This window comes from Lichenostomus cassidix, chromosome Z (genome assembly GCF_008360975.1).
Source record: "Lichenostomus cassidix isolate B80296 chromosome Z, HeHo_3.0, whole genome shotgun sequence".
NCBI lineage: Eukaryota > Metazoa > Chordata > Aves > Passeriformes > Meliphagidae > Lichenostomus > Lichenostomus cassidix.
Genome location: NC_139511.1, coordinates 14,937,143 through 14,964,169, shown reverse-complemented (window position 1 = coordinate 14,964,169; position 27,027 = coordinate 14,937,143). Strand labels below are relative to the sequence as shown.

Sequence of the window (27,027 nt, the reverse complement as noted above, 5' to 3'; positions counted from 1 at the left end):
TTTTATGCTGGATACTAACTACACAGCTGTAATAACTGAAGGAGAAAAGAATGACACAAGACATTCCACATTTTAAAAATATTTTGGGGGTGTGTAATTTTTATTTCCACCTAACATTTACTATCGGTTACAAAAGTAACTGGTTATAGCAGAGCAAATTTTATGTCTGTAATCCATGCGCTGTTTAAAGTGGCACTGCATTCATGCTCTGAGGTTTACATTCTTGAAGTTGTTTACAGTCTCAAAGTAAAGATCATGGTACTCCTGGAAAATTATTGTGAAACATCTATTAGAAGTTCTCAGGAAAAAAGTAATTAAATAAAAATTTTCAGGATTTTACGTAGAACATTTTGTTGGTGCTGACAATCCTGTGGAGATGCAATGTACATTATGACGTAATTGGGCAGCAGTATCATCATAAAGGTTGTTCTGGCTGTAGGTGTGTTTCACAAACAAACTGGTGGTTTGATGCACATCAAATGAGTCGCATCTAGTTGTCAGAATTGTTGCTTTAGTAACAAGTAGGCACACTGCACTCAAACAAAAAGAGTGAGATTAAATAGAACCTTGGGTTTCTTGTACAGATTAGCAGTGTGAAAAACCCATGACCGAAAATGTCCTACCTAGTCATAAGTCCTTATGTTGCAAATTTTTTTTCACATATTGAAGTTAAAGATTAAAATTATTCCAGTTCATTAACATTTTCAGAATGTATCACATTTTACTGTATTTCACAATTATTCATTAATATTCACTGAGCTTAACATTAGCCTTCTCTTGTTTTCTTCTCATCTAATGCCATCATTAAATTAAATTTTCTTTTGGTGTGTTCTGCTAGATATGGGACCCAAGTGCTCTAACGAGTGCTAATATATGTCTTTTAATACATCAAAATATGGCAAAAGCCCCATTGGGACTGGCATTAATTAATACTTCATCCATTCTGTTATGTTCTTGTTTTATTTGTCATGGAAGTATCTTCATTTTCTCTTTCTATATTAAATAAATAGAAAGCATGCTAATGAAAATCTAAATTAAAGTGAACTCAGTTCTTCTAATTCCAGCAAAGAGAGAGAAAGTTCAAAAAAATCCTTGTTTTTTTTGGAGTTAAAGGAAAAGTTCTTAGAGAATCAAAAATACTAATTATTCTGCATTTCTCAGACTCCCAAGACCTCAGGCGTTTAATAAAGAGAACCAACACTAATCCAAGGTTGAACTGAAAATCTGTCAAAATATAGCAAGTGGAAATTATATGGGGATTTTTTGGTTTTCTTTTTTACACGTTCCATGCTTTTACTATTTTCAAGGGTTTTTTTTTTTTTAATGTGTACAGAAAAGCAGAGTAACAAATAATGTGTTTCAGACTTAAATCTTTCAGACTGCACCTTCTCCTGGCACTCAGGTAATTGGAACTAAAATTGCAGGACTGATAAGAAAACTGGTGGAGTATGCTTTAGAGTATGTTTAAAAGGCATATTTCTTTCAGACTTATCTGAATGAAGGCACTGCATTTGGAATGGATTCCTGTAAGTGTTTACATTAGTGTTAGTGTATTTGAGATCTGATGCAGCTAAAAGAAATACTTCCTTTCTAATTTTTCAGTATTGTACAAGATCAGAGGAGCTGTGATTGCTAGAACAAACTGACTGCTTTCATAATGGAAGAAGCTACTGTCTCTCCAAAGGACAATACAAAGTATTTCCAAGTGTCTTCATGGTACAAAACACCATGCAGGAGCTTTAAAACCTGTAGTACTTGGTACACAGTGTGTATCACGCAGATATATGGGTTACCTCTCATTCCTTCTAGTCTTTTGAGAATACATCAAGGGTCAAAGCCTGAGGTAATACTATTGTCCTTTTAAGCTTAAATGGTAAATGGATGATCTTCTGATTGGAGCGTAGTATTTGGAGCTGTAGACATCACTTGTGATTGTGCCAAAATACTGGGCAGCCAACTTTTGTGTTTCCAGGGTAATCAAGAGATTGGTAATAAATATAAGGCAAGGATATGCATAATATATAAATGAGGCTGTAAAAATGTTTTGTGAAAATGACCAGGGAAAGCCACAATTTGAAAAGCATGAGTATTGTGCCCTGGGTGAGACCACAACAGTGGGGATATCTGTGTTTTGCCTTACTCCCAGCACATTACAGCTCATGGCTCTGGTTGCTGCCAGTGCAAATATCTGGTCCACTGAACTCAGGCATTTCTGTGGAATAAACCATTTTCCAGTTTTGTCATAAAGCTTTCAAACAGCAGTTCTTGCAGCCCTTCCTCATCATGTCCTCTGGTCTCTCCTGCACTGAAGGATGAGGTCAGTGTCCCCTGTGTGGGATGATTCTTTTTTTTCATGTGCACTTCTCTGCTAGCAGTCAAAACAGAAGCAAAAGGAAAAAAGGAGAAGAGTTGAGAAACGCAGGGGTTAATGCTGTGAAGTCTGTGGGTGCAAACAGGATTTTGTTAAAAATGAAATGAGATTGGGTGGAGGTAGATAAAAAGAAATCTGAAATAATTGTTCTGTAGAATATGGCCTTTCCACATAGGCAGAAATCTTTCTCTTCACTTCTGTCTGAAGATAGTCTAATAGAGAATCTCGTCTCTTAATTAGAAAGAAAAATACTCATCAAACACATCTCATCACTGGAAAGCTAATGATCCACAGCTGCTAGTCTGAAAGGGCAGGCTTTTTTTCTGAACAGTAGGAAGCGTTAATCATTTTGGATGAGATTTCTTTTTAAAATATACTGTAGTTTGCAAAAGAATAGGATATTCAATATCCCAACTTAAATTATTTTTTGAAGTGTTGTACACTAGGGATAGTGTCATGTGTCTCTCTGAATGATCATTTAATGCGTGTTTCTCTCACTAAGAGTATAAACTGATGTGATGTTGTAAATGGCCAGTTCATGCCTGTGACTGAAACCTTGATCTCATGGGAGAGAAGAAAAAAGCCTTTCCTTACACTCTTCTATGTAGGAAATGGCAGTTGTGTTAAACTGTAACCTTTGAGACTCCCACTCATCTCTTAAAATAGTTAGCTTGTTTCGGTAGTGATGAGCATCCTCTTTTTAGACAGACACTCATTGTATTCTTGGAAGATATCATGCCAGGTAGAGTCCAGTAGATGCTTTACAGGCACAGGCAACTCCCAGAACTATTCTTCAATAGTTGTTCCTTAGCTTTTCTGGTTTGCTATGGTCTTGGGATTTTTTGGCCTATACTTGTTTAATGGATGGATACGTAGGTTTACTTCGCCACTTTCGTGAAGGTTTGTATGTACCATTTCCCTTCTTCTCTTTCACCTCAGCTATCAGGCCTTTTATGCATAAGAACTGAGTCCTGGAGTTTTCTTGCTGTTCTGCACCAAATTCTGGGTTTGCTCATATTTACTTAAAAATTTTGTCTGATACTGGAAATCTGCTTGTTTTCTCTCATATGCATTTCATGTGCGCATTTCTTGTCTGAGGAGGATAACGAGGCTGTTTAGGTCACAGTGCCATCACTGTGCTGGTCTCACACAGTACACATCCCATTTGAGTTGCACTGTTCTTGTAGTGCCTGGCTGAGACAGGTGCCTGAAGGCAGAAACTAGTTAAAATTCAGCCAGACTAGATGGAAATTAAGATGTTGGGTCAGCAAAATAATCTTCAGGAGATGACAGGTGTAATACCCACACTTTTGAACAGTATGTCCATGCAAGTTGTAAAGAGGTAATATCTTACTTAATATGGTGTTTTACTGGCCCTCTAAGTCCAGTACTGTAAGGAATTAATGCCTTTGAAGGTAATTTGGCATTTAGAAACTTCAAGTGAGATGTGTTTGGATGAGAATTCATTGATATTCTGGAGTACAGAGTTCCTCAGACTCCAGTGGGGTCCATGTCTCCTGAGACTGTGTGAAAATAGTTGGCATTTTTTTTCTGGGGCCAGGGATTGTTTGAATCATACTGGATTTTATTAACCTCTTTCTAACCCAAGTTCATCCAGGGCCCTAGGAAAGATTGTACATGTTGCCTTTTCTCAACAGGTAATCTCTAATATTTGCTTTTCCGATACTTGGCGCTGTTGCTGGCTTCCAGAGCACCCTTCAGTGTGTCTCCATTGACTCAGGGCATTTCTGGGGTTAAAGTATGCAAGGATTTTTTGCTTTTCTTTTGAGACATGAAACTTATTGTAAGTTGGTTGCATTTAATTTACTGCTCTCTTATAGACAACAAGCTCAAGAACAGTTCTTGAATGCCATGAAATGTTGTTTGCTTCTATTGTTTTAAGCGCAGCTGGAGATGAAACACCACACATCCACTCTCTCAAACACCCCCTTTCTTCCCCCATACCCTGGTGAAATGAGGAGAATTGAAGTAAAACTTGTATGCTGACATAACAGTGATAATTTAAAATAAAGTGAAGTGCAACAATAATGGTAAATAAAAATAACGATAATAAAAAGTAAAAGAAAACCTAACAAAACAAGAAATGTGCAATGCAATTGCTCACTGCCTGCTGGCCCTTGCCAGACCCCTCTTCCTAAACCCAGATCACCCACCCTTCTGGGTAACTTCCTCTAGTTTATATCCTGGGCATGATATTCTGGGATGTGGAAGTACCCCTTTGATCCATTTGAGTGATTTGTCTCAGCCATGCTCCCTCCCAGTTTATTTTGCCTACCTTCTACTGGCAGAGCATGAGACAAGAAAAGTCCTTGACTTTGGATAAACACAATTTAGCAAAAAAACAAAACATCAGTGTGTTATCAACACCATTCTCATTCTGAATCCAAAGTAGTACTAGGCAGAAATTAACTCTACCCTAGCTGAAACTAGCACAGTCTCTTATTCATTACTATGGCTTTTCAACTGGACAATTTAAAAAATACTTTTTTCTTTCAAATGAAAAACTGTTAGAAGTGCCAATATCCTGTTTTTTGTCTCACACACACTGCTTTTTCAGTTCTTCTAGTATTTATCATGTTAGTCTTGCAGTGTTATAGGACTTGCATATACATAGCAAACAGTGGTAGAAAGTATGGGGGTGAGGTAAGTTAGCCTGAATTTGGGAGAGAAGATTACCTAAGATGTAGATATTTTTTTCTTTTGTGTTGGAGCTTGTATTTATTAAGAGCATTATCTTCTAACTCCAAACAAAAATCTAGCAGAAGACTATTAAAATCTGCACTTTATTCTTACTCATCTTTATATACATCTTGGGAAATGGGACTAAATTGGGAATAGAGTTCTGTTTTGGTTTACCTAGGTATTGGCATTGCTTTATGTTTGTGAGTTCTGTAGCACAACACCTTCATTCCTTTCAGTAGGTAGTAAAAGTAGAAATATTCAAAAACTTAACTGCTTGAATTAAAAGGCTAATCAAGACTTCTGGATGTTTATCCAGCTGTAGTAGTGATTTGCTTTCACTTCGTTGTTATTGTTGTGTTTTACTGTTTTGTTGTTTGTTGAAGAAAACAAGCGCCAGTTATGGCTACAGCTGGCTTAAATAAAAGGGGGGGTTCATTCATAGGAAAAATTGGAGATAAAAATTGTTTTAGTTTGACCCCATCCAAGTCCAGGTTTTTTTAATTCTTTCCTGTAAATCATTAATTTTGTAGCAGCATCAGTAGGGAACAATGTCTAGACAGTGGTGTATGGAGCTGTCAGTGGGGATGGGTTTCTCTGGTGGGTCCATGCTGAAGAGCAGCCCCAGTTATTTAGGTACATATCTCTAGGAGATGTAACCCAAGCACTCTTCTGGCAGCCCCTGGTCACAGAGCACTTGAGCTGTTTTGAGCAAACACTGCAACAAATCAAAGTTTTCAAAGCAGTGGACTTGGGGGGCTTCTCCATATTCTTTTTAATCCCATTTTTTATGAGTCTGTGGTCAGTTCTGTTTTACTGTACTTTCATTAAAATAATGACTTTAGCTTTTACCATGTTTTCTAGCTAGTTTTCCATGCAAAAGATTTCATATTGCTATTTCTGCTTGTTCGCATGACATTACTACAAAATGACCATGTTCTTTTTTCTGAATAGCAAATTAATCTTTATTCAGCTCTTTTGCCACCTTTCCACTGAACACACTTGTTTCAAAGCTAAAACCAGGATTCACTAACATGTTGGGGTCTTCTTTAAATTAATCACATCCCTACAAGAAAAATTGAGAGAGACTTTTTACAGGGGTTTGTAGTGATACCCCTGGCAAGGGATAATGGCTTTAAACTGAGAGATAGGTTTAAGTTAGGTATTAGGAAGTTCTTTATTTTTGAGGGTGGTGAGACACCAGAACAGCTTGCCCAAAGAAGTTGTGAATGTCCCATCCCTGGAAGTGTTCAAGGCCAGGTTGGATGAGGCTCCAAGCAGTCTGGTCTAGGGAAAGGTGTCCCTGCTTGTGTTGGGGAGATGGACCTAGGTGGCTTTTAAGGTCCCTCCCATCCCAAGCCATTCTATGATTTTATGATTCATGAAAGTAACTAACCTTCCATAAGATGTAAGCTTATTTTTATGCTGTTTTGCATTGTCCACAAAAGCATTATTTTACAAGAGAAAAATTAATACTCCTCTTAGATGATAGTACATCAATTTTTCTTTTTTGAGAGTTAAGATAGGAAGGATTGGGAAGTATAGTAGTTGTTTCATGTAGGTAATTGTCAAGTCAGCAAAGTGACTGAGCAACATTCCTGTCTAAGGAGAGGTGGGTTTATTTAGAATTGTTTTAATTTATTGGTCTTAACTTTGCACTTTTAATGTAATTCTGATTTGAATCACTTTTTTTCCTGCTCTGTCTTCTAGCTTTTTCTTTTTGTGGTCTGGAACTTTGAGCTCTACATGATACCACTGGCTTTGTTGTTGCTGCTGGCATGGAACTACTTCTTGATCGTGTCAGGAAAAGATAACAGGCAACATGATACAGTAAGTCTTCTCTACTTCAAGGGCATACATGTCCTTTTCTTTTTCTAACTAGGTAAAATTTTTAAACTGCGTTTAAATATGAAATCTTTTTCAAAATGTTTCCCTTCACAATGTTCGATAGACAATTTTCCCACCTGCAATTTAATTTTTCTCTGGCTGCCCAATAAATGTGTCTGGTTTTGTTGAAATATCATGTAAAAATACAATAGAACATGTACTGTCTATAGAATCTGTTTTGTATCGGGGCAGAGAAGCTTATTGTTCAGGTAAAGGCAAATTCTTTGAAAATTATTTCGTATGGTTAAGTCCTTATGTTGCATTTTTCATTTCACATATTGAAGTTAAAGATTAAAAGTATTCCAGTTTGTTAACATTTTCAGAATGTATCACATTTTACTGTGTTTCACAATTCATTATTAATATGCATTGAGCTTAATATTAGCCTTTTCTTATTTTCTTTATTCTCCTCATCTAATACCATCACTTTTTAAATACATATGGTAGGGATATAATGTAGCAAACATGTACTAATAACTGGAATTTATTAATAATATTAAAATGGTTTGGACTTCCAGAAGTACATATTAAAAGTTGAAGTCGTATTCCGTGCTGTGCAAATTTTCTAGCATACAGGCAGATTAAGGATTTTGCATGAGGTACTGCTGAGCCTTATGAATTCGATATTTGTGCTAGTATTCGTATCTGAAAAGCAGCATGCTGTCTAATACTTTATGATCTGAATGGATAACTGAACGGGTGGGGAAAAAGCCAAAACAGATTAGATAATTGGTCTCTGAGGACAGTGGTTAATGGAGGTCAGTAAGAAGTGGACTACCACAGAGCAAGGTGTTGTTTAACATCTCTACCAGTGACATACAGGAGATCATAGTGCACCCCTATAAATTTTTAGGTTACACCAGGAGTGTGGTCCAGTTGACACTCTGGATCTGCCACTCAAAGGGATCTGAGTGGGTTGGAAAAATGAGCTGATAGGAACCCCATGAAATTCGAAAAGGAAAAATCCTGCTCTTGGGTAGATATTGTGGTGATACAGACTTGGAATTAGTTGTGTGAAAGGAGCTGCCTGAATTGGGCCTAGAGGTCTTGGAAGGCAGAGAGGTAAGCAGAAGGACAGTGGATTGAGTGCAGTGGTTATCTCCACTCCTTGCCAGAGTGCCTCTGGAACAGTATCCAGTTAGGGGCACACCAGTTCAAGAAAGTCATAGATTGACTTCAATGAGTTCAGTGAAGGGCTACCAACATGATCAGGGAGCTTAAGCCCTCATCAACTGCCCCTTGAGGAGAAGCTAAAGGAAGTGGGCTTGAAAGATCCTGGAGAAAAGAAGGCTTAGTAACTGTAACGCTCTCTAAGGAGGATGGAGCTAGACTGCACAAGGGATGTGTGGTGAAAGAGGCAACAAGCATCATTTGAAACAAAAGGGGTTCTGACTGAAAAACGTTTTTTGCTGTGAGAGTTGTTAAGCAGTGGAAGAAGTTGCCCAGGAAAGTGCAGTTGCTATAGGAAGTTTCCAGGACCCAACTGAATAACGCTCTGAGTAACCTGATCTGACCTCATGGCTGACCCTGCTTTAAGCAGGAGTTTGGAAATCCCTTCCAACCGAAGTGATCCCTTGATGTTTAGTAACTGCAATTATTAGAACCCATACAGCCCTGATTCCAACACTGTTGTTACCTGTCTACATCACTAAGACTGTTATGCTTCCAAGGATCTTCTAAAACTAAGGTGGGGGGTGACAGTGGTATTCCTTAATCCCAGATGTGATTACATTTATGGAAAAAGCCTAAGATCAAGATTTAAAATATGCAATACTTAAAACACAGCCTCTAGTCTCCTGATGGCAGAAATGCTTAAAGCTTCTCAACCTGAAGATTATATAAGTAACTGAAATCCCTGGTGAAAATAGAAATTTCACTTGTGAGCTGCAATACACTTAATTTCTCTCTGAAATACCACCTGCCCGGGAAGATTATCTGGTCATGTAACTTTTCTAACAAACTAATGAAGCTAGTGATGGGCTCTCTGTTGGGAATACCAAAGGCTGCTCCTAAAACTTTCCTCTTGCTGGGAGTGCTTCAGACCAAGATAATACAGCCTATATCAAGCAATCTTGTTGATCCCAAATGTTTGGTATCTGTGCCATTATTGACTTTTTTCTTTATGTATATCAGAAGGAGGTTGGGACCTCGTTTTTAATGATTTGAGTTTGGCTATCACCATATCAAGCATCTGCCTTCAGTGAAGTCATCCACAGATTTGTTGTAAGCCTTTCTAATTAATTCATGTCTTCAGTAATACCATGAGTCCTTAGCTCAGGTCATTAGCACAGTATCATTAGAATAGCAGTCATTTAAATAGTTATGTTTTCTTATGCAGAGTGTAAATATTAATTAATTAAGCAGTGTTTCCCAGTGGCTAGAGAATGGTTCAGCATTCACATGATCTGGCTTCTGTTCCCAAGTCTTCAGAGATTCCTTGTGTGTCTCAGTGAAATTATTGACTACTTACCTTAGAAATATCATCTAACTTTAGAAGTTACTTTGAAGTCCTAAGGCTAATGGTAAGACTCAAAGACAAATGTATTTGTGAACTTTTCTCACTCAATTAACACTAGACAAGCGTAGTTAAAAATTGTATGTGCTTTGTACTTGTTTAATATCTATGGAACATACTTAAATTTGGGACCACACAAAGCATCTCAGAAGAGTTGGTTTCCATTGTAATATCTCTGTGAGAAAACAATTGTCAATTGTCTCATCAGTCCAGGTGCTAGGGACCACACTTCTTCTGCAGGTTAATCATTAGTCATCACTGAGTTCCAGTCTGGATATGCCACATACACCAGCCTTAACTCATCCTTGTTTGTCCATCTTTATAGATAAGGTATAATTTGCTGTTTCCTCTTGAGCATCAGGGTTTTTGTGAAGCAGTTTGAAACTTATATCCTTGTAGAGTAATTCACCTGCCAAACAAGGATCTGGGTACCTCTATTATAACATGAACCTTTGCTCCTTGTGTGAGTGCAAGTATGGTTATTTTGCCATTTATTTTGACTCCTCATGAGTTACATATGAAAGTCCTTTCTTGAACTGAATGTGCAGTGGGGGTGGAGCAAGGGGGAGGCCCAGGTTTATTTGCTAGTAGGAGATAAGTCCATTGGAATGTCCAACAGAGAGGTGAAGCAACATACTATGTCTCCATGGATTCAGTTGGACTCTTTGTAGAATTGATGATCATTGTGGTTTTAGTCCTACACCAGTGCAGATTTCCAAAAGAAGCATTGGATTCCCTATCTTTTGTACATTTCAATCAAGATTAGCTGTATTTCTGAAAGATGCACACTCATGAAATAGGAACTCTTGCATTAAACACTGGTGTTTAATGTTCAAGTGACTGTAGACAGATGAGGATTTAGTGGGTGGTTCTGAGCTGAACTAAAATTAATTAATTTCTTTCATTGAGTCATGTGGCAGGTATAAAAATCACCTTTAAAATATTTCTTGCCAGTATTAAGTGAGGAAAAAATAACTAAGATGGCATTCTTAAGGCCTTCTTCTGAACTTTGCAGTAACAATTTTCGCTGAAGTACACCCAGCTGCTTTCTCCAAGGATTCTTACACTTCCTTATAATCATACTCCTGAGTATCTGGCCTCACAAAATAATTTCTTTTTAGCGCAACTGCTGTTGTCATATTAAACCATGATCACCTAAACACACAAGATTAGAAGTGAGTGAATCTTACTAGGTTGAGATTTTTTTTCTTCTCCCGCCTTTTTTCCATCATCTTTTTCACATCCTCTGTGGGAGAAGTATCGACCACTGCTGTGTTTCTGTCACCACTGCATGCTGCTCCTTGTCACCTGTGCTGGATATGTGTGGTGGGAAGCAGCATGGAAGCAGTGCCCCTACACATTGCCAACCCTGTGCTTCTGGAAGATACGGGGTAATAGAGCATGGCGTGGTGACAGACTGCAAACTAACAGTGAGAATGCTGGGGTTAAAAGCTTATTTTCAGTACTTTTATGAAGCTACGTAATATTTTGATGATTTCAAATACCTCATACAGAAAAAAGCCCCTTACCTTTGTAGCTTGGAGAAAACAGCAGTGCTCATGTCTGGTGTCTGGGGTCTTTTTCTAGTTGTAAGCAAAAGTCACAGTTAATGTAACTGCATGGAATTAATGGGGGAAAAGTATTTTTTGTTGGCTTTAGTTTTTGCTTTAGTTTTTTTGTTACTTGTGCATTTCTGCTTCAAGGCTGTGTTCTGTATGTTCTGCCTGCCTGCTGTAGCTGCCTCACTTAATGGTCAGATAATCTTTCAAAGTGATTTAAAATACTCCCACTCTCCAGCTGCTCTTGTCCCTTTTCCTGGGATGAAACAGTTGACTGTATGGTTGGAGTGTATCATATGGAGAATAAAATACAGTTTGCATAGCTATGAATCATTATTTTTACCCTGTCTACATAAGCCTGGCTACTACAATTAGGACAAACTGTGACAGCCTCCCAGCTGTTGGTCTGTAATGCTTAACTGCTGTAACAGTTACATTGGATCTCCCCTGGTGACACTTCAAGTTCTTCCATGACCAAATAGGTAGCAGACAGGGAGCACAGGTCATTTTCTTCTCCGTCCTGCCTGTGGAGGAGTTGACAGACCTGGAAGGACAACAACCAGTTGCACAGCTCTTATTGACAGCAGGGACTTGGTTTTCACAACTGGGGGACACTGTTTGAGGATTGAGGACTACTGGGAAGAGATCTACCTCACCACATGAGGCAAAATCTTCTTTCCCTGAAGACTGTCGAGCCTGATGAGGAGAGCATTAAACTAAAAATAATGGGGGAGGGAGGTGACGGTGACCCGTAGTCAAGTGAGGAATCACAGAATAGTTTGATTTAGAGGGAACCTTCAGAGGGACACCTTCCACCAGACCAGGTTGCTCAAAGCCCTGACTGGCCTTGGAATTCTGCCAGGGATGGGGCATCCATAGCTTCTCTGGGCAACCTGTTCCAGTTCCTCACCACCTTCACAGTGAAGAATTTCTTCCTAATACCTAATCTAAACCTGCCTTCTGTCAGTTTGAAGCTATTACTTCTTGCCCTATAAAGAAATTGGTGGTCTGAGTTGGCAAGAAAAGGGTGCAGGGCGAATGTACAGGAGAGCCATCTAAACCAATCCAGCAGGGTGGATGTGGCATTGGGGAGCAAAAGCACGAAATGTCCTTGATAAGGTATGCAGAGATGTGTTTATTAGCAAGAGAACCAGACTTTTCATCCCATCCATTTGGTGGGCTTGACACGCATTGGCAGTGCAGCACGTCTCACTGACCAATCCCAGGCTGTGGCGGGAGGCCTTTGGGCAGAGCTGATGGCCATGTGACACGGGCAGATGTGTCCCAAGGCCAGATGTGCCCCCATGCCAGATGTGGACCCAAGGCCGGATGTGCCCCCAAGGCCAGGTGAGGCGCACAGGTAAGGAAAGGCCTCTGGGAGAGTCTCTCACACTGTCTGTGAGAACCCAGCATACCAGGGATGTCTCCATTAATGACATTAGTGTGTACAATATAGGAACCAGTCCTCGTGCAGCTACATTCATTCACAGTCACAGAGACGTGGTGAAATTGCTCTCCTGTCCATTATGCAGTGTCTGTATACTGGCTTGTTAGTCAAGACAGGCTGTGGAGGTGAGGAGTGGGAGTTGCTCTTCATTCCAGAAAAGAGAAGCTGCTGAAGGGATCAAAGCATCTGGTGTACAAGGAGAGGCTGAGCAAGCTGGTACTGTTCTGCATGGAGAAGAGTTCTTGATGATAGCTGTAAATGGCTGAAGGGAGCAGGAGAAGAGACACAGCCTCTTCTCAGTGGTGCTCTGTGAGAGGACAGTTATCAATGGCCACAAACCAAAATACATTAAAATTCATCTGAGCACAAGAAAGTAGTTCCGTTGTCACTGTGGTCACAACCAGGGCCAGATTGCCAAGAGAGGTGGTGAAACTTCCATCCATGAAGGTATTTAAGACCTTTCAGGACGTTGACCTGGGCAATGTACTCAGAGGTGTCAGGAATATTAATCCACAGACACCAGAGGTTTATGTCCAAAAAGGGGAGAGAGAGGAGCCTGTAACTTCATTAATGAATAAAGGGAGAGGTCATGGGCATTTCCCATGGGGTCTCTGGAACTGACAGAGGACGCAGACTCTTTTATCCTAATTCCTGGCCACAAGTTCCTCTCTCTTTCCCCATTGGCTGAGGTACTCAAGAGGTACAGACTTCCTGGAATGCCTAATGCAGACCCTGTGAAATATACATCCACCCTAATGCAGACCTTGATACACATCTCCTTTTCCTTATGTCTCTGTTCTTGTCGTTTATTAACATAGCCTTGGGCAAGTCAGTCAGTGGAATTCCTATGGAAATCCTTCCCATTGTTTCTTCTATCTCTCAGTAGGTCTTATCTTACCAGCGTTTGGTTTGTAAAGACACTCCCTTACTCCTTTCAGAGGTCACCTTGTGTGAGTAGAGGGGTTGGGCTTGATGATGTTTGCTTGAATGTGGAGGACAGGATGTCCCTGCCAACCTCTGCCACTCTGATATTCTCTGTCTGAAGGTACTACTCTTTCTCTCCTTTTGGTCTATTATTTGTTAGGGGTTTTTTTTTCCAAGCAATTTAACATTTAATTGAAGAACAATGCACATCTGTGAAGTTACCTGTGAATGTTCTTCTGCCATATATACTCCTGTAGAGAACAAGTTTGATTACTTCACATCATGCATTGATAGTTAATACTTAGAGCCTTTAAGGAAATATTAAATAGCCAATTTCCTCTTGAAGTTATGAGATGCACATGTCATTGCACAGAAAGTGATGCTAAACAGCTGGGAGTTAATGTGCCATACACTGTTTTTAAATGAGTTTGCATAATAGAGTATATATATATTATTTATTTTCTAATGATTATATAAGATGACAACAAGACATCTTCTGATTTCATTGTAGATTTTTTCCTACACAGGCTTTGATGTTTTATATGTGTATGTTTCTGTTAGATCTGGCCATGTTTAATATGAAGTTTCGAGAATAGAAAAAAAATAATTTTGTTACAGACAGCCTTTTACTTTGAGATTTTAAGCAGTTTTCTCTGGGTACTTTTCTGTAGTCCTGCAATATGAACGCTCAAGTCTTCATGTGTGTTCTGGAAATTGCCAAGTGAAGAAAAACAGAATTGGGAATGGGAAGAATGATGCTTATGAATATATCCATCTCAGTGACTTCTTTCTTCACTCAAGAAAAGTAGTAAGCACAGTGAGCTTGAGTAGATCATAGAAGCCCAGCTTACTTAAACCTAGGAAATCTTTACTGATTAGAATCCCATCACTTTGTTCTAGGAGCCAGGCCACAGTGTCTGTCAGAGCACTGTCAGATGGATTTGTTGCTGATCCTGTTTGGGGCTGAGAGTGCCACTTTGCTGTACATTCAGTGCATAAACTGACCCTATCAGCAAAGTGCCTGACTTTAACCCACTGTTTTCCTAGAAACTGAAAACTCAGTTACCAAGTAAGTAAACAAAGCAGGAATCTCATTTTTTTCTGTTTCCTAGCTTTATGATCTTAAATACTGAGTCCTTATGGTTCTCAGGTTCAAAGGCTTTCATGTGCAGGTGAATATAGGACAAACACCAAGCTCATCAGATGCCTTGCCAGTGTGGTACTTTGGGGTTTTGAGCTTCAAGTCCAGAAGTTCAGTTCTGCCAGGGAATCTGCAGTGATTTCTAACTGCAGACTAAATTCTTGCTATGAATTAATGGAAAAAATAAATGTCATTTTTCCTGCATTCGTATCTGGAGTATGTCATTTTCACAAGATCCAACAGGACGTTGTCAGGTTAGTGTGTACATCTTGCCTTCTGTCTGACTGTGCTTTCCTGAGTTTTGCCTCTGGTATGACAGCAACAGCAGCAGCCACAAGATCCCCCAGCATGAGGGCTGGTGGGAGCACACAGCTACAGAACAACATGTGTGTGAAACTAGCCAGGTTTAAGACTCTAAAAGTAAGGAAAGTACGATTGTTTTTATAAAATTATTTTCAACAGTATTTTACCTTGTATTTTTCAACTCCTAACTAATCACAAACTTTGTCTTCATTTGTTATCAATACAATAAGTAAGAAGGGCTTTTGCAAGTGGGTAATAATCTGTCTGTGTAGGCAGGGTGAGTGCTGTCCAAGAACAAGGACTACTGGTAACGTGTCTGAATATTAAGTAGTCCACTAAGAATAATTGTATTTAAGCAACAGTGTTGTCTTGAGTTTTTTGTTATGTGATCCATACAGTCAGGAAATAAAAACACAATGTAGTGCACCACAATGGGAGAGGGTTGGGGGTTTTTTAGTATGTCAGAAAAGAAACGTGAAAATGTCAGCTTAATCATCCATTTAAATTTTATAGATCCAGTCTAATTTTTATGAATGCAAATAATCACTGAAGCTGGACAAATTTGCTGTAGAGTGCATCAGAAGCATAATTTCAATGTTTAGTGGCCTGCTGCTTTTAAATGGAGAATTATCTTTATGAAACATCCTCTTCATAATTTGCCATTAAATGAGAATTTAACAAATCACCATAAATCTTACATAAAGGTTATTTAACTAAATGTTGGTACTATACAAATTTTAAATGCATGGTGCACTAATTTAACAGTCACACACTACACTGTTGGGCAGTAAGCATTTCTCTTCTGCAGCATAACAGATTATGTGCTGCAAGTGCCTCTCTGGGCTGCTGTTAAGAGTGTCCGTGCTGCAGTCATAATCCCTGTGTCAGAGGTTTGCACACAGCAGCACAGTATGTGGTAAACTGCTTGCTAAAACTTTACATGCCTGCTCTTATCCCAGTGGTGGCTGCAAAACCCAAACACACTACAGAACTGGAATGTTTTGGCTTGTTTTGGTCACCTGAAAAGGCCAAACCAAAACCCCACCCTAAATATCTCCAGCATTTAAAGAAAAAAATGTATTTCTGTCAGAAACCAATTGGTTTTTTAATTTAGATTTTGCCACTTGTTTTTTCCACGTACAATCTTCCAATATTGCTGGCATCTAAAATGAAATTGAAGTTCACTCCACAGAGGAGGCATTTTTTGGTGTGAGACTGATAGATTTTTTTTTTTTTTGCATGTGCCTGAAGATTTAAATGGCAACAAGGTTCACTTGACAGGTTGTAGTGGCTGTTGTAAATAATCAATACTATATAACCTAATATCAGTTTAGTTTCTAGAAAAAAATTCCCATAGTAATGTGAGATTTTTACTAATTTTTTGTTTGGTTTTTTATCACTTTAGCACATTTTAATGAAGCCAAGGCTTTAAGAACTTTGGGACTGTGTTGTATTTATAGAAAAGTGTAAATATCAGGGGAAAAAATACCTAACTGAAATTACAACAATATCTGTATTACATACATTTTCACCTAATATATGTAACATAATTTTTTTGTACCAAAAAGCTGGTCAGCCTCAAATAGTTTTAGTTTAATAGACTGGGTCACACCCATAAGCTTGAAATAACTTGGATAAATGCTATTTTATAACAGAAGCGTATCTGGTTCTACTAGAATCTGCAAACTATTTGAAAAGAAGTAATAATAACAATGAATACCTATAATGAGCCATTGTGTTATTTATAAGATAATTTATCATAAGATTTTGCCTAAGAATTCTAGCTCACAATATTTTGTGAAGGTAGTCCTGCACAGTAATCTTTCATTGATATTTAGCCAAGCAAAGAATGCAGTTATTTTTGTTCTGCTGAACTAAAGATGAAGTATTCTTAGAGATCTGACATTTCAAGTGTACAGTACATATTGAAGCCTTTAGATGGAGACATACTTCAGATAAACACCTGATATTCAGTTCACAGTGCATTGTGTAAATACAAGAGAAAGCTAAAATAAATGAGAACCAAATATTGAAAGAAAATGAGAGAAATTGTATGGTACTTGTACCATCGTAATGTTAAAAATTACTTACTCTTAACTCCATTGGCAATTGAATATTGAGGGTATATAAAGCTGACAAGAGCAAAAAGATTACATATTTTTGTATAATCAGCTCTATTTACGGCTGATACAAGTTCCCAAGAAATGTATTATACTGTAAATAAAAATTCTGTTGTTGACATTACAGAACTCCGTGTAATCAGCAGCATGCATCAAAAGGCCTCTGATAGCCGTATTAGTCTCATTCCTATTAAGAATCAGACTAAATTACAATATGAGCACTTCCCAGAATAAGCCAACAAAATGCATTCTGTTAGAAAACAGATTTAATCTGAGTGCCTATGTAAAAATCAGGAAATATTTTAGCAGTAAAGTACTAATGCTTTTAATTCTCCGATCCTCCATACTGCAATATATTCAGTGTTACTGGGAAGCTTATCACACTAATTATCACATCAAGTAGTTCAGTTATTCTGATGATTACTGCAGATGAAAACCCCAAGATCAAAACATTAATGGTATAAATCAGTACTGGTTGGACCCAGATATACAGCACTCCTAAGTCAGAATCTGTTAATTTGATTTTTATTTTTCTTATAAAAGTGGTATAGAAGAAGGTGGACATTTGAATTAAGATGTATCTCCTGTAAAGTTTCTCCTTGGCAATTCCGTATAAGAAGGAAATGTCATGTTGTGCAAATGAGCACATAACTGCTGCTGCTGCAGTGGGCTTGTGGACAATGGATATCTTTCCTTCAGATTAGGTACCAGGAAATTATCTGAGAAAGGCCAAGTGGTTTTATGCATTCTTCTTAATCCATACACATTGCATAGTTTTATATTACATATACAGCTGTACACTGAGTTGCATGGCTCACAAGCTTACAGTACATTTTATGTCAGGACAATATGAATATACATTCAAACAGTCTTGAACAGTATAATTCTGACTACATTCATTGCATATCTAAAATGCATTCAACTTGGAACCAAATCCCATCCTCACTTTTGTGTTCTTCTGTGAATTTTAATACTTTTACATGAAAATACAAATGTCTGTAGATATTTTCAGATCTTGATGGGTGTGGCATAAAAAGTATTTTGTTTTTCATTGGAAGCCACCTTGGGTTGACAGACTACATCAGATAAGATTTAAGCAGATCTATAGAAGTTCTGATGAGGGGCATTGCTTCATGTTAAAGTATCAAGGCAACTATCAGCAGGGCTGTCTGCAGGTGCCTTTTTTTTTTCCTTTCCTTTATTTTACATCTGAGTGCAGAGCAAATCCCTGGTATTATTAACATGTAAAGACTTCAAAGTATCTTCTGTGCAGGTGCTTCTGTTGGATCAGCCAAAAAATGTAGAACAGAGACAATTAATTGTGGTTTGCACACTTTGTGTGAGAAACGGCAGGCTGATGCTAAGAGAGAAGGACCTTTCATTAAAAGTGGTGTTAAGTTTCAGTGCATCACTTTTCCACTGATTCTTTACATTCAGGAAGTATTTCTAGGTTCTCTAAAGTAGTGGGGCTTTGATTCAACATGTTTGTAAATAACTAGAATCCAACTCTACTTTGCAGGTGTTGAGGTTAGAAGTCAAAATGAATTATTTTCTCAGAAATTCTATCCTCTTTGTTAGTCAGTAGATCTTTAGAATAAATGCAATTTGTATTTAATGTCTGTTTCCTCAGAAGACTGCATTCTAGCCCACAGATGCTGAGGTTTTCTTTGGTGTGCAAATGTGATGGTTGTGCTTCGTTCTGGTGACCTGGTGTTTGAAATTTACTGTGACAGAGCAACGCTCCTCCAATCTGTTATGGATTATGAGTTGTACTGTGTTTTTGGCCTGACTTTGTTGAAGATGGTGCAAATGGATTAGGAATAATGGCAGTACATAGGAATTGGACTACATGCTACTTTTAATAGGGATGTATTGCAGAGGAAGGGTCTTACTTTGCAACATTTAAACATTATCTGCTTACCTTTTGGCTGTGAATACCTTACATGTTGTATTTGAGGCCACCTATATGTGGGGTTTTTTTAAATGTCATCTGTATTCACACTACATTCAAGGGACAATACCAGGAAACAGTTTCTTTCAAGACCTTCTACAAGTATGCAGCATATAAGTCTGTGACAAGTGGTATTACAGAACGTCATGTCACTCTAACTGCTTGCATTAGATCTTTCTGATTTCCCCAGTGCCTTTCCGTTGTTTGATTAATACTACTTGATTTCAAACAAGGTATCAGAAGGCATAATTTAGAGTGAATATTCTAAGGATAATATAAGATTTTTGTCATATAACTTATTAAAATAAATATAACATTATATTTTATCTTTATTTGGTTTTTTCCCCCACCTTCTCTCTCCTCTCCCTCCTTTCCCATCACCTCCCTCTCTCCCTTGTACTTCCTCCAGGTATCATACTTGACATAAGGATCCAAATAACTACTGTATTCCTTCATAACAGAGTGGCACATGGGCACTTTATTTGAATAGAAATGAGGCAGAATCTAACAATAAAAAAATCCATTGTGGTTTTTTTTTCTACTGTATTCTTAATACAGTGTTAAACTGAAATCTGTAATCAGATCTGCCATACCTCTCCTTAAACAGCCTTGTTGTAGACTGTACTTAAGTATACAGTTTTTGTAAGGCTTCAGTGTGCCAATAATTCATACATCATACAACTATGAAGAATCTACTTTCCTTGTTTTAGTGTGTGGCAAAGTTCTGAAAACACTTGTTTTGGTGCTTTAATGAATTATATTATCATGTCCATATTGTCTGAATGTTGGTCTGTGTTGATTTTCTTTCTTTTAACCCTTCCTTTGGAATTTCAAGACAAATGAAACCATTGGCTATGTTTCATATACTTCAAAGAATTATTTTTGCATCCTGGGCATTGACACACACTCATTACATTTTATTTTTGCTACGAAAATTGAATTCTGTTTTTCTTCCCAAACAATTCAGTACTCCAGATCTCAATGTAATTGATGGTATGGCTAAACTAGAAAAAGTGGTAGTGGCTTTTGAATTAAAAAATGGGATGGAGGAGATGGAAATCTGGCCTTAGTCTGATACTTCAGGGTCTTTTAATGCCCTTTGGACAAGTTAACATTTTGCCTCTCCATAGAAGCTTGTAAAGTAGTTTGAGATCATTAGATGTGGAAGAAAAAAACCACACCAGAGTCTGAAGTGTTATTATCTGGATAATTTAGAATGTCTGTTGTCATGCAAGTGACTTCTGTGAGGTGCCATCTTTTATCATTTATATAATTTTATATTATATATATTAATTTTAGAGATTTCCAGTTGAACTGATTGTCTCCATGCTAACTTGAATGCTAATGTGAGATAGGCATCCTGTTGTTCAGCCTTCCCAAGGCAAGGAATTTCTGGATGTACATCTGGGGAATATTGATGTTGAAAAGTAAGAGAACTACTGACTTAGAAAGGGCATTAAGCAATATGTGAATCAACAGATTTGTTTTATATCTAGGGCTTTAATCAACTAATGGTGTAGTTAAGTGAGTACTTTGCATGTGGAAAAACTGACTAACGAGAGTTTTCATCTTGCTTCAACCCTTAACAGCTTGTTTTCCTCCTCTTTTCTCAGTTCACCATTTTCTCGCTAGAGCTAGTGAAGCTGCTCAGTAAACCAAGGTCAATGAAACCTACTGCATTAAAGGTTTGAGGATGTGGGGTTTTTTAAGAACTGAGTTACTCCAGTGCTGTAGTTTACAGCTCAGCTCCCCAAAGGCTTGGAACAGCCCAGGGTATATAGCAATGAGCGACCAGGAGAGGAACAAGAAGGTGATGCAGGTGCATGGGCAACAGAAAATGCCTTTTTTCAGAGTGGTCAATGAAGACTGGACCTGTCAACACCTCTAAATGGGACATGTAAGAGGTGTACTGAGCTAACTCTCTGGTAATTCTGTTAACTGCCTCTGATCCCCTTTCTTTGAGAGATGGTGCAGAGCTGGCCTAAAAGGCCAACAGAGAACAGACTGGTGAGGGAGACTTCTTCATGGGTAGTGGCTGGAGCACAGCCTGGATTTCTTCTTCTGCCTGAGGGATTCAGAAGTGCATCTGCCTGGCTAGTGCCAGGTCAGAGGTTGCAGAAGATTTGGTTAGTCAGGCTCCTCCTGCTAAAATTGTTTTTCTGGGCAGAATTCAAGAGTGACTCCTTCATTTCTCAGGTCATGCTTCATTTCCTTCTCATGTTTTTGGACATGCTCACTCTTTTGGAGCAAATTTGGAGTGAACAAATGTCTAGTTTTGTCTGTTTCTAAGCTCCAGGACAGAGCAGCCAGTGGACAGAATTGGAAGCTCCTTCCCCTCCATAGTACTGTTGTTAGGGGGTTCTGGGACAGGGTTCAAACAAGGAGGAACAGCTGAAACTGCACATTGTTTGAACTGCGTGGGTGACTTTCATGCATGCACAGTGCTCTACTAGATGGGCATGATACATCAAAACATGTGTTGCTTATACTTTGCATGGGCCCATAGCTAACTGGGACCTTCTTAATGGGAGAGCTAACTCAGAGAATAGAAACTGATACATATACTTTTATTTTTCCGTTCTTCTCTTACCTGAATTTGGCTCTTGAATAAAGTCCCTTAAGGTCTTGGACATGGATATGGGAATACCCTTGCAGCATTGTTTGCGGGGATGGCTATGAGGTTGTAACTTTAGTGTGTTAAATGACATAAATAGTTTCATATCAGTGGGTTTTGCCTCTGCTTTTCCTCTTTATGCATATTTTATAATACATAGTATAAAATTTTTGCACCTATAATAGGACACTGCACTAGTTGGATCTTTGCTGACCTTCATTATGGATATTTTTTTATCCTAATATGTACTTAAATATATCCGCATAAAGACATAAAGAAGCACATTGTATTCTGTTTCTAAGGAGGCACAACTTTCTATAATTCCATCAACAGAATTTTCATGTTAGGGTCATTGATCACGCTGTCATGAAAGGGATTTTTAAGTCTGGATCTACCATGGCCTGTCTTTGGAAATTCATCTGAACTTTAAGCTCTATGTAAACTAGACTTAGCGGTTTATTTAATGCTTGTGGTATGATAAAAAATTACTAATATTTGGAGAAGAAATTTAATCTATGTGTATATTTAGGTTAGATGTCTATGGTGTTGGACTGAAAAACTATATATGGAAAAATACACACATGCAGACATGTGGCAGGTGCAGCTAGCAATTAATGTGCATCAAGTTAGATACACACATTGTATAAAATTATTATTAAGAAACACAGTTCTAATGTTGGTAGAGCATGTGGTATACGTCATTGTTGAACATAAGGAGATAAGCCAGCTTTGTATACTTCAAAAATCTTTTGGTGAATACTACAAATTCTATTAAAAGTGTTGCCCTTTTATGTAGGTAACAGAAAATTTGAAGTGAGCATGTGTGTGTGCTGCATAGGCACCAGTAGAGCTGACAAAGGATTCCTTTAGTTAAAGCAGGCATATACTGAATTTTGAACTACCTTTTAAATACTTAAATTGTCAAGCATGCATTTTGCAAAGGAAGAGTTTTCAGTATATAATTCCCCAATGTAGGTCAATTAAAGCTATAACACTTTCCAAAATTTGAATCTCTAGATCAAGTGTTTTTTCCTAGTTGTACATTTTCCCTCTGTGCATTTATTTCAAATGTTAATAAAGTTTTCATCTACAAAAGGCTTAGAATTGACAGAACAAAACTCTTTCTTTTTAAACGATGACAACTACTACTGTTTCTGTCTGCAGGTAGTGGAGGACATGCTAGAGGACGAGGAAGAAGAGGATGACAGAGATGACAAGGTAATTATCTTTCCTAGCACTTGGGTATCTGGGGATGGGAGAATTTAGACATGACACTGTTTTTACCGACAGTTAAAAAAGGAGTTGATGTGTTTTAGTCCAGAAAATTGGACAGAGCTGTTTATCATCCTAATAATGCTATAGTGTGTTGAGGGAAAGGTTAGAGGTCTATAAATCCTGCTCTTTTTCTTTTTTTCTTTTTCTTTTTTTTTCCCTCTTTTTTTCTTTTTCTCTTTTTCTTTTTCTTTTTCTTTTTCTTTTTCTTTTTCTCTCTTTCTTTCTCTCTTTCTCTTTCTCTTTCTCTTTCTCTTTCTCTTTCTCTTTCTCTTTCTCTTTCTCTTTCTCTTTCTCTTTCTTTTTTCTTTTTCTTATTATTTTTCTTTTTTTTTCTTTTCTCTTCATCTTCTTCATCTTCTTCTTCATCTTCTTCATCTTCTTTTTCTTCTTCTCCTTCTTCTTTTTCCTTTTCCTTTTTTATTTTTTCTTTTCTTTTCTTGATCTAGAGCTGGATCAAATTTTTTTTTTCTGCCAGGAACAAGAATAACTCAGTCTGTCGAGAACTTGATAGCTCTTGTAAAGATAACTGCAGCAACAAATGTTTTTGAAGGACAAAAATTCCTCCTGTCTTGAGAATTACAAATAGGGCTGCACTTCAGGGGGAAAATGGTGTGGAAATAGCAACTCTGTATTGGTAAAGGATGAGATATTGACATCTAAAATTTCCAATGCATTGCTGGATAGAAGAATAGCTTGAACGTTTTGCACTCCATATGACATTTAAATAATCACAATTCTCATACACATCCATTTGATTTGAAGCTTGCATTGTGGCCCTGTAAGCTGGGAACCCATAGCAGGTCATTCACCTTTTTGAGTGGACACGATTCATTCACCTTAGATGCTGCTGGTTGGGCTGAGGATTGAACCACAGCAAATAACAACTCATTTCCACATATTATTGAGCTAAGACATGGGGCTTCTTCGATTGCTTGTCCCCCAGAGAGGGGGGAAAAAACAAAGAAAATAAATCAGAATGACCTTGCACAATGAAGCAATGGCTAGCACTGGCAGGATGGCTTTCTGTTAAGATGAGGGCAGTGAAGACAGCCCAATTCTTGCTGGTATTTTCCTATCAGAAAGGTGATATTTGTGAAAGAAAATGAAAAAAACAATTTTACAACAACGCCGTATTAAAATTCAGATTATTTTGACCTTCACAGATGTTCCCTCACTTCTGTTGTAATAAAACATTTTTTTTTTTTCTGAGAGGAGAAAAACAGTGCATCTTAATTTATGCTCTTGACCTTTTTTTCTGGCTGAGATGTACATTTATACACCACTGTAAGAATTCATATGCTGGCAGCAGCATTTGAAATGTCAGAAAATTCACTGTGATTAGTTAATTCCCTGAATGATTATTTTTCTGTTAGCTAACACCTAAGATGTAAGAGATGATAAAAAAGTAAGATTATTTTCTTGTTCCATTGCCAGGTCAAACATTGTACAATTATTACGTGCAATTCTTCTGTACATCACTTAAATTGTCAGCTACATTATTTCAGAATCAGCAAACATTGTACTAACAAAACCTTCTTTCACAAAACACATATGTGATGTTTTTTGACACTGAATGAGATGAGCATCCACTTCTGGCAATAAAATATATGATTTATTGTAAAAGACCATCACATCAGGTAGCTGTGGAGAGCTTGTATTTTATCTTAATATGCTAGTTTTGAACCACCATTTATTTTCTGATAAACACTGATCTGCCATCCATTTGAGGCCATTTTCTCCTGCTTCTTGCTGCTTTGTTATTAGATCTGGTGCAAATGTATCATACTAGTAGTGTGTGTATTCCTGGATATTTTAATCACTGTGATTAGTTCACAAAAAATAGTACTTGACTGCTTGTAGTTTAAACCAGCCTATGTAGTTACTGCTTAGTGGGTTTTGGAAATTGCTAAACAAACTCCTTTAAAGGAGAAGATGAGGGCAGAGGTCAGCCCCTCCCTCCCCTCAATTCTCTGGTGATCTTCTGAGCAAACGCCAGGCAAAACGTACCTAATTAGAAATATCACTCTAGGTTTCGGTGTTGTGATCTAATATTCTGCTTTCTCAAACTGACACCAGAGTTCAAACATTTTTTGAGATCTAGTAACCAAGGTTGAATAAAAGTGAGTACTGACAGTACCCTGTGCATTCAGTGAGCCATTTTGTTGAATATTTAAGTGCTGTTTTTCTACACAGAAGGTGTTAAGGTTGGTTTTTATAAATTCAGAGCTGTCTTTGTTACTGCAAATGTTTTGAGCTCTCAAGATTGAATATGCTGTTTGAATTGGAGAAAAAAATTACACTTTTTAAAACAAGCATGCACGGACTACTCTGTTTATTCAGTATGTTTGCAGTGGGCATTATTTTGCACTAGGTTAAATTGTAAATTATAAACTCATGGTTAGGACTGACTTTGTTGTTGGAAGCTAGTATGCTGTTTTTCCTTCCTGGTGCACACACACTTACCTACCGCTGTTCCCCTCACATTTTTTGTTGAAATGGAAGGGTGCAGGTTTGTGTTATTTTAGTTTGTGTGTGTTTTCTTAAAGCTATGTGCAAAATGAATTTTTGTGAGGAAACAAATGCACATTTTATAACACCAGCTGTTAGTGGTCTCTGGCTTTTATTATTTCTCTTGTTTTTTCGTGTGGTACAATAGAAAACTCTGGAAAACAGGTCTTCTTGTGCGAAGAAAGTTACAAGATTAATAAATGTGCCAAACCCTTACTTTCATTAAAACTGAAGCATATGTTGCAAATATGTAAAATATGCCCCAGCTGCTTGACCATGGCCAGTGTCTTTGCTCCCTGATTACCACAAGGAAGCTATTAGTCCTGTAACCTTTGGACTTAACGATCAATAGGGTATTACATGGCATGGAACTGGAGCACCTGTTTTCCATTTAGTAAAGGCTCCTTGCAGGCTTTACCTAAACCTATCCATCTGTTTTCACTTATCAGATTGTTGGGTGATTATGAAAAGTGTCTTTCTTTAGAACTGACTTGGATATTAGTGACTTGCTCACAGTGAAAGGATAACTCTTTGGCTACGTGATGACCTCAATGCAGGCACACTGACATAGGTTATGTGTGTCAGGGAGGGACATTGCTCAACATCCCCAAAATTGCAGTTACAGCTGTCATAAACTGAGGATGATGAATGATGAAATACATAAAATTAGTTAATGTAATGTGTTTTATTAATAATAGGGTGTAACGCTGAGAGGAGTCTGACAACATATTGTTCCGGATTTTAGTAACTTTTTTCACCCTCTGCTGCAGTCAAGACAGCTCTGTTAATTGAAGGCCAGAGGATGTGGTTTTCTACTGGAGAATCTTAACTTTCATCTTGACTTGCAATATGAATAATAAATTAGAGCAGCAGGTAAACTACTTGTATAGGTTACGAAGTGGTGCTTAGCAGTGGAACACTTTTTTCCTGATTTTTCATTGTTGTCTTATTGCGTATTTGGGAATTGAAAAATAAGGTGGTTTGTTTGGCTCAGGCATTTGTCCTTCATTTAATACTAGTTTTTCCAAAAAGCAGTGGTAGATTCTACATTCCATATGTTCTGTAACACTTGCTAAACCTATGCCAACCACAGATTTACAGTTTAATCTGATTTCTCTCTCTCTTTTTTTTTTTTTGACTCCTTTCCAAACACTGGCTTATACAACATCTTAGCAAATAAGGGTCAGATAAATTACATGAAGTCAAGTTACCAATAAGCTTTCAAAAGGATTTTTACACAGTTATGTTAAATAATGTAGCAGTCAATATGCATAATCTATGTATCTTAAGATTTTAGTTTGTCTATGCATGTAAGATTTAGTTTTTAAGAAGTTCACATATGCTTTTCACATAGCTTTATTCTTTGAACAAGCTCCAGGTAAGATTTCAGATAATCACAAAGATTTTCAGCTCAGCATTTTGCTGGAAGCCCTCAGCATGCCACAGAAACAGACCAGTGACAACTGCTATCATTGCAGGCATAAGTGGAGGAAGATACACATTATGAACACTATTTTGTTTTACCTTTATATTAATATTTTATAAAGAAGAAATAATAAAAACATTTGCACATTTGGCTACTCTCATTAGCGTTCCTTTGAAAAATTCTTTGCAGTTCTAAGTCAATGATATTGTACTTCAAGATAACTAGAAGCTTTTGTAATGAATGATAGTTGAGTCAAAGTAAAATACATTTTAAAGCATTTAATCAT

General features: G+C 37.7%; 1 protein-coding gene across 5 annotated transcripts in view; it reads left to right on the top strand.

Annotated features, from left to right (window-relative positions):
* MCTP1 (multiple C2 and transmembrane domain containing 1) overlaps positions 1 to 27,027 on the top strand; it is a 215,131-nt gene that overhangs the window by 154,658 nt on the left and 33,446 nt on the right. For 3 of the 5 annotated variants that reach the window (XM_085041938.1, XM_085041937.1, XM_085041936.1), the window contains 2 exons: positions 6,782 to 6,901; positions 22,697 to 22,750. In XM_085041938.1, coding sequence (XP_084898064.1) covers positions 6,782 to 6,901; positions 22,697 to 22,750 — 174 coding nt within the window. Of the gene's footprint in view, positions 1 to 6,781; positions 6,902 to 14,074; positions 14,224 to 22,696; positions 22,751 to 26,060; positions 26,268 to 27,027 lie in introns of those variants that run through there. The other 2 variants (XM_085041939.1, XM_085041940.1) reach the window with 2 other exon arrangements.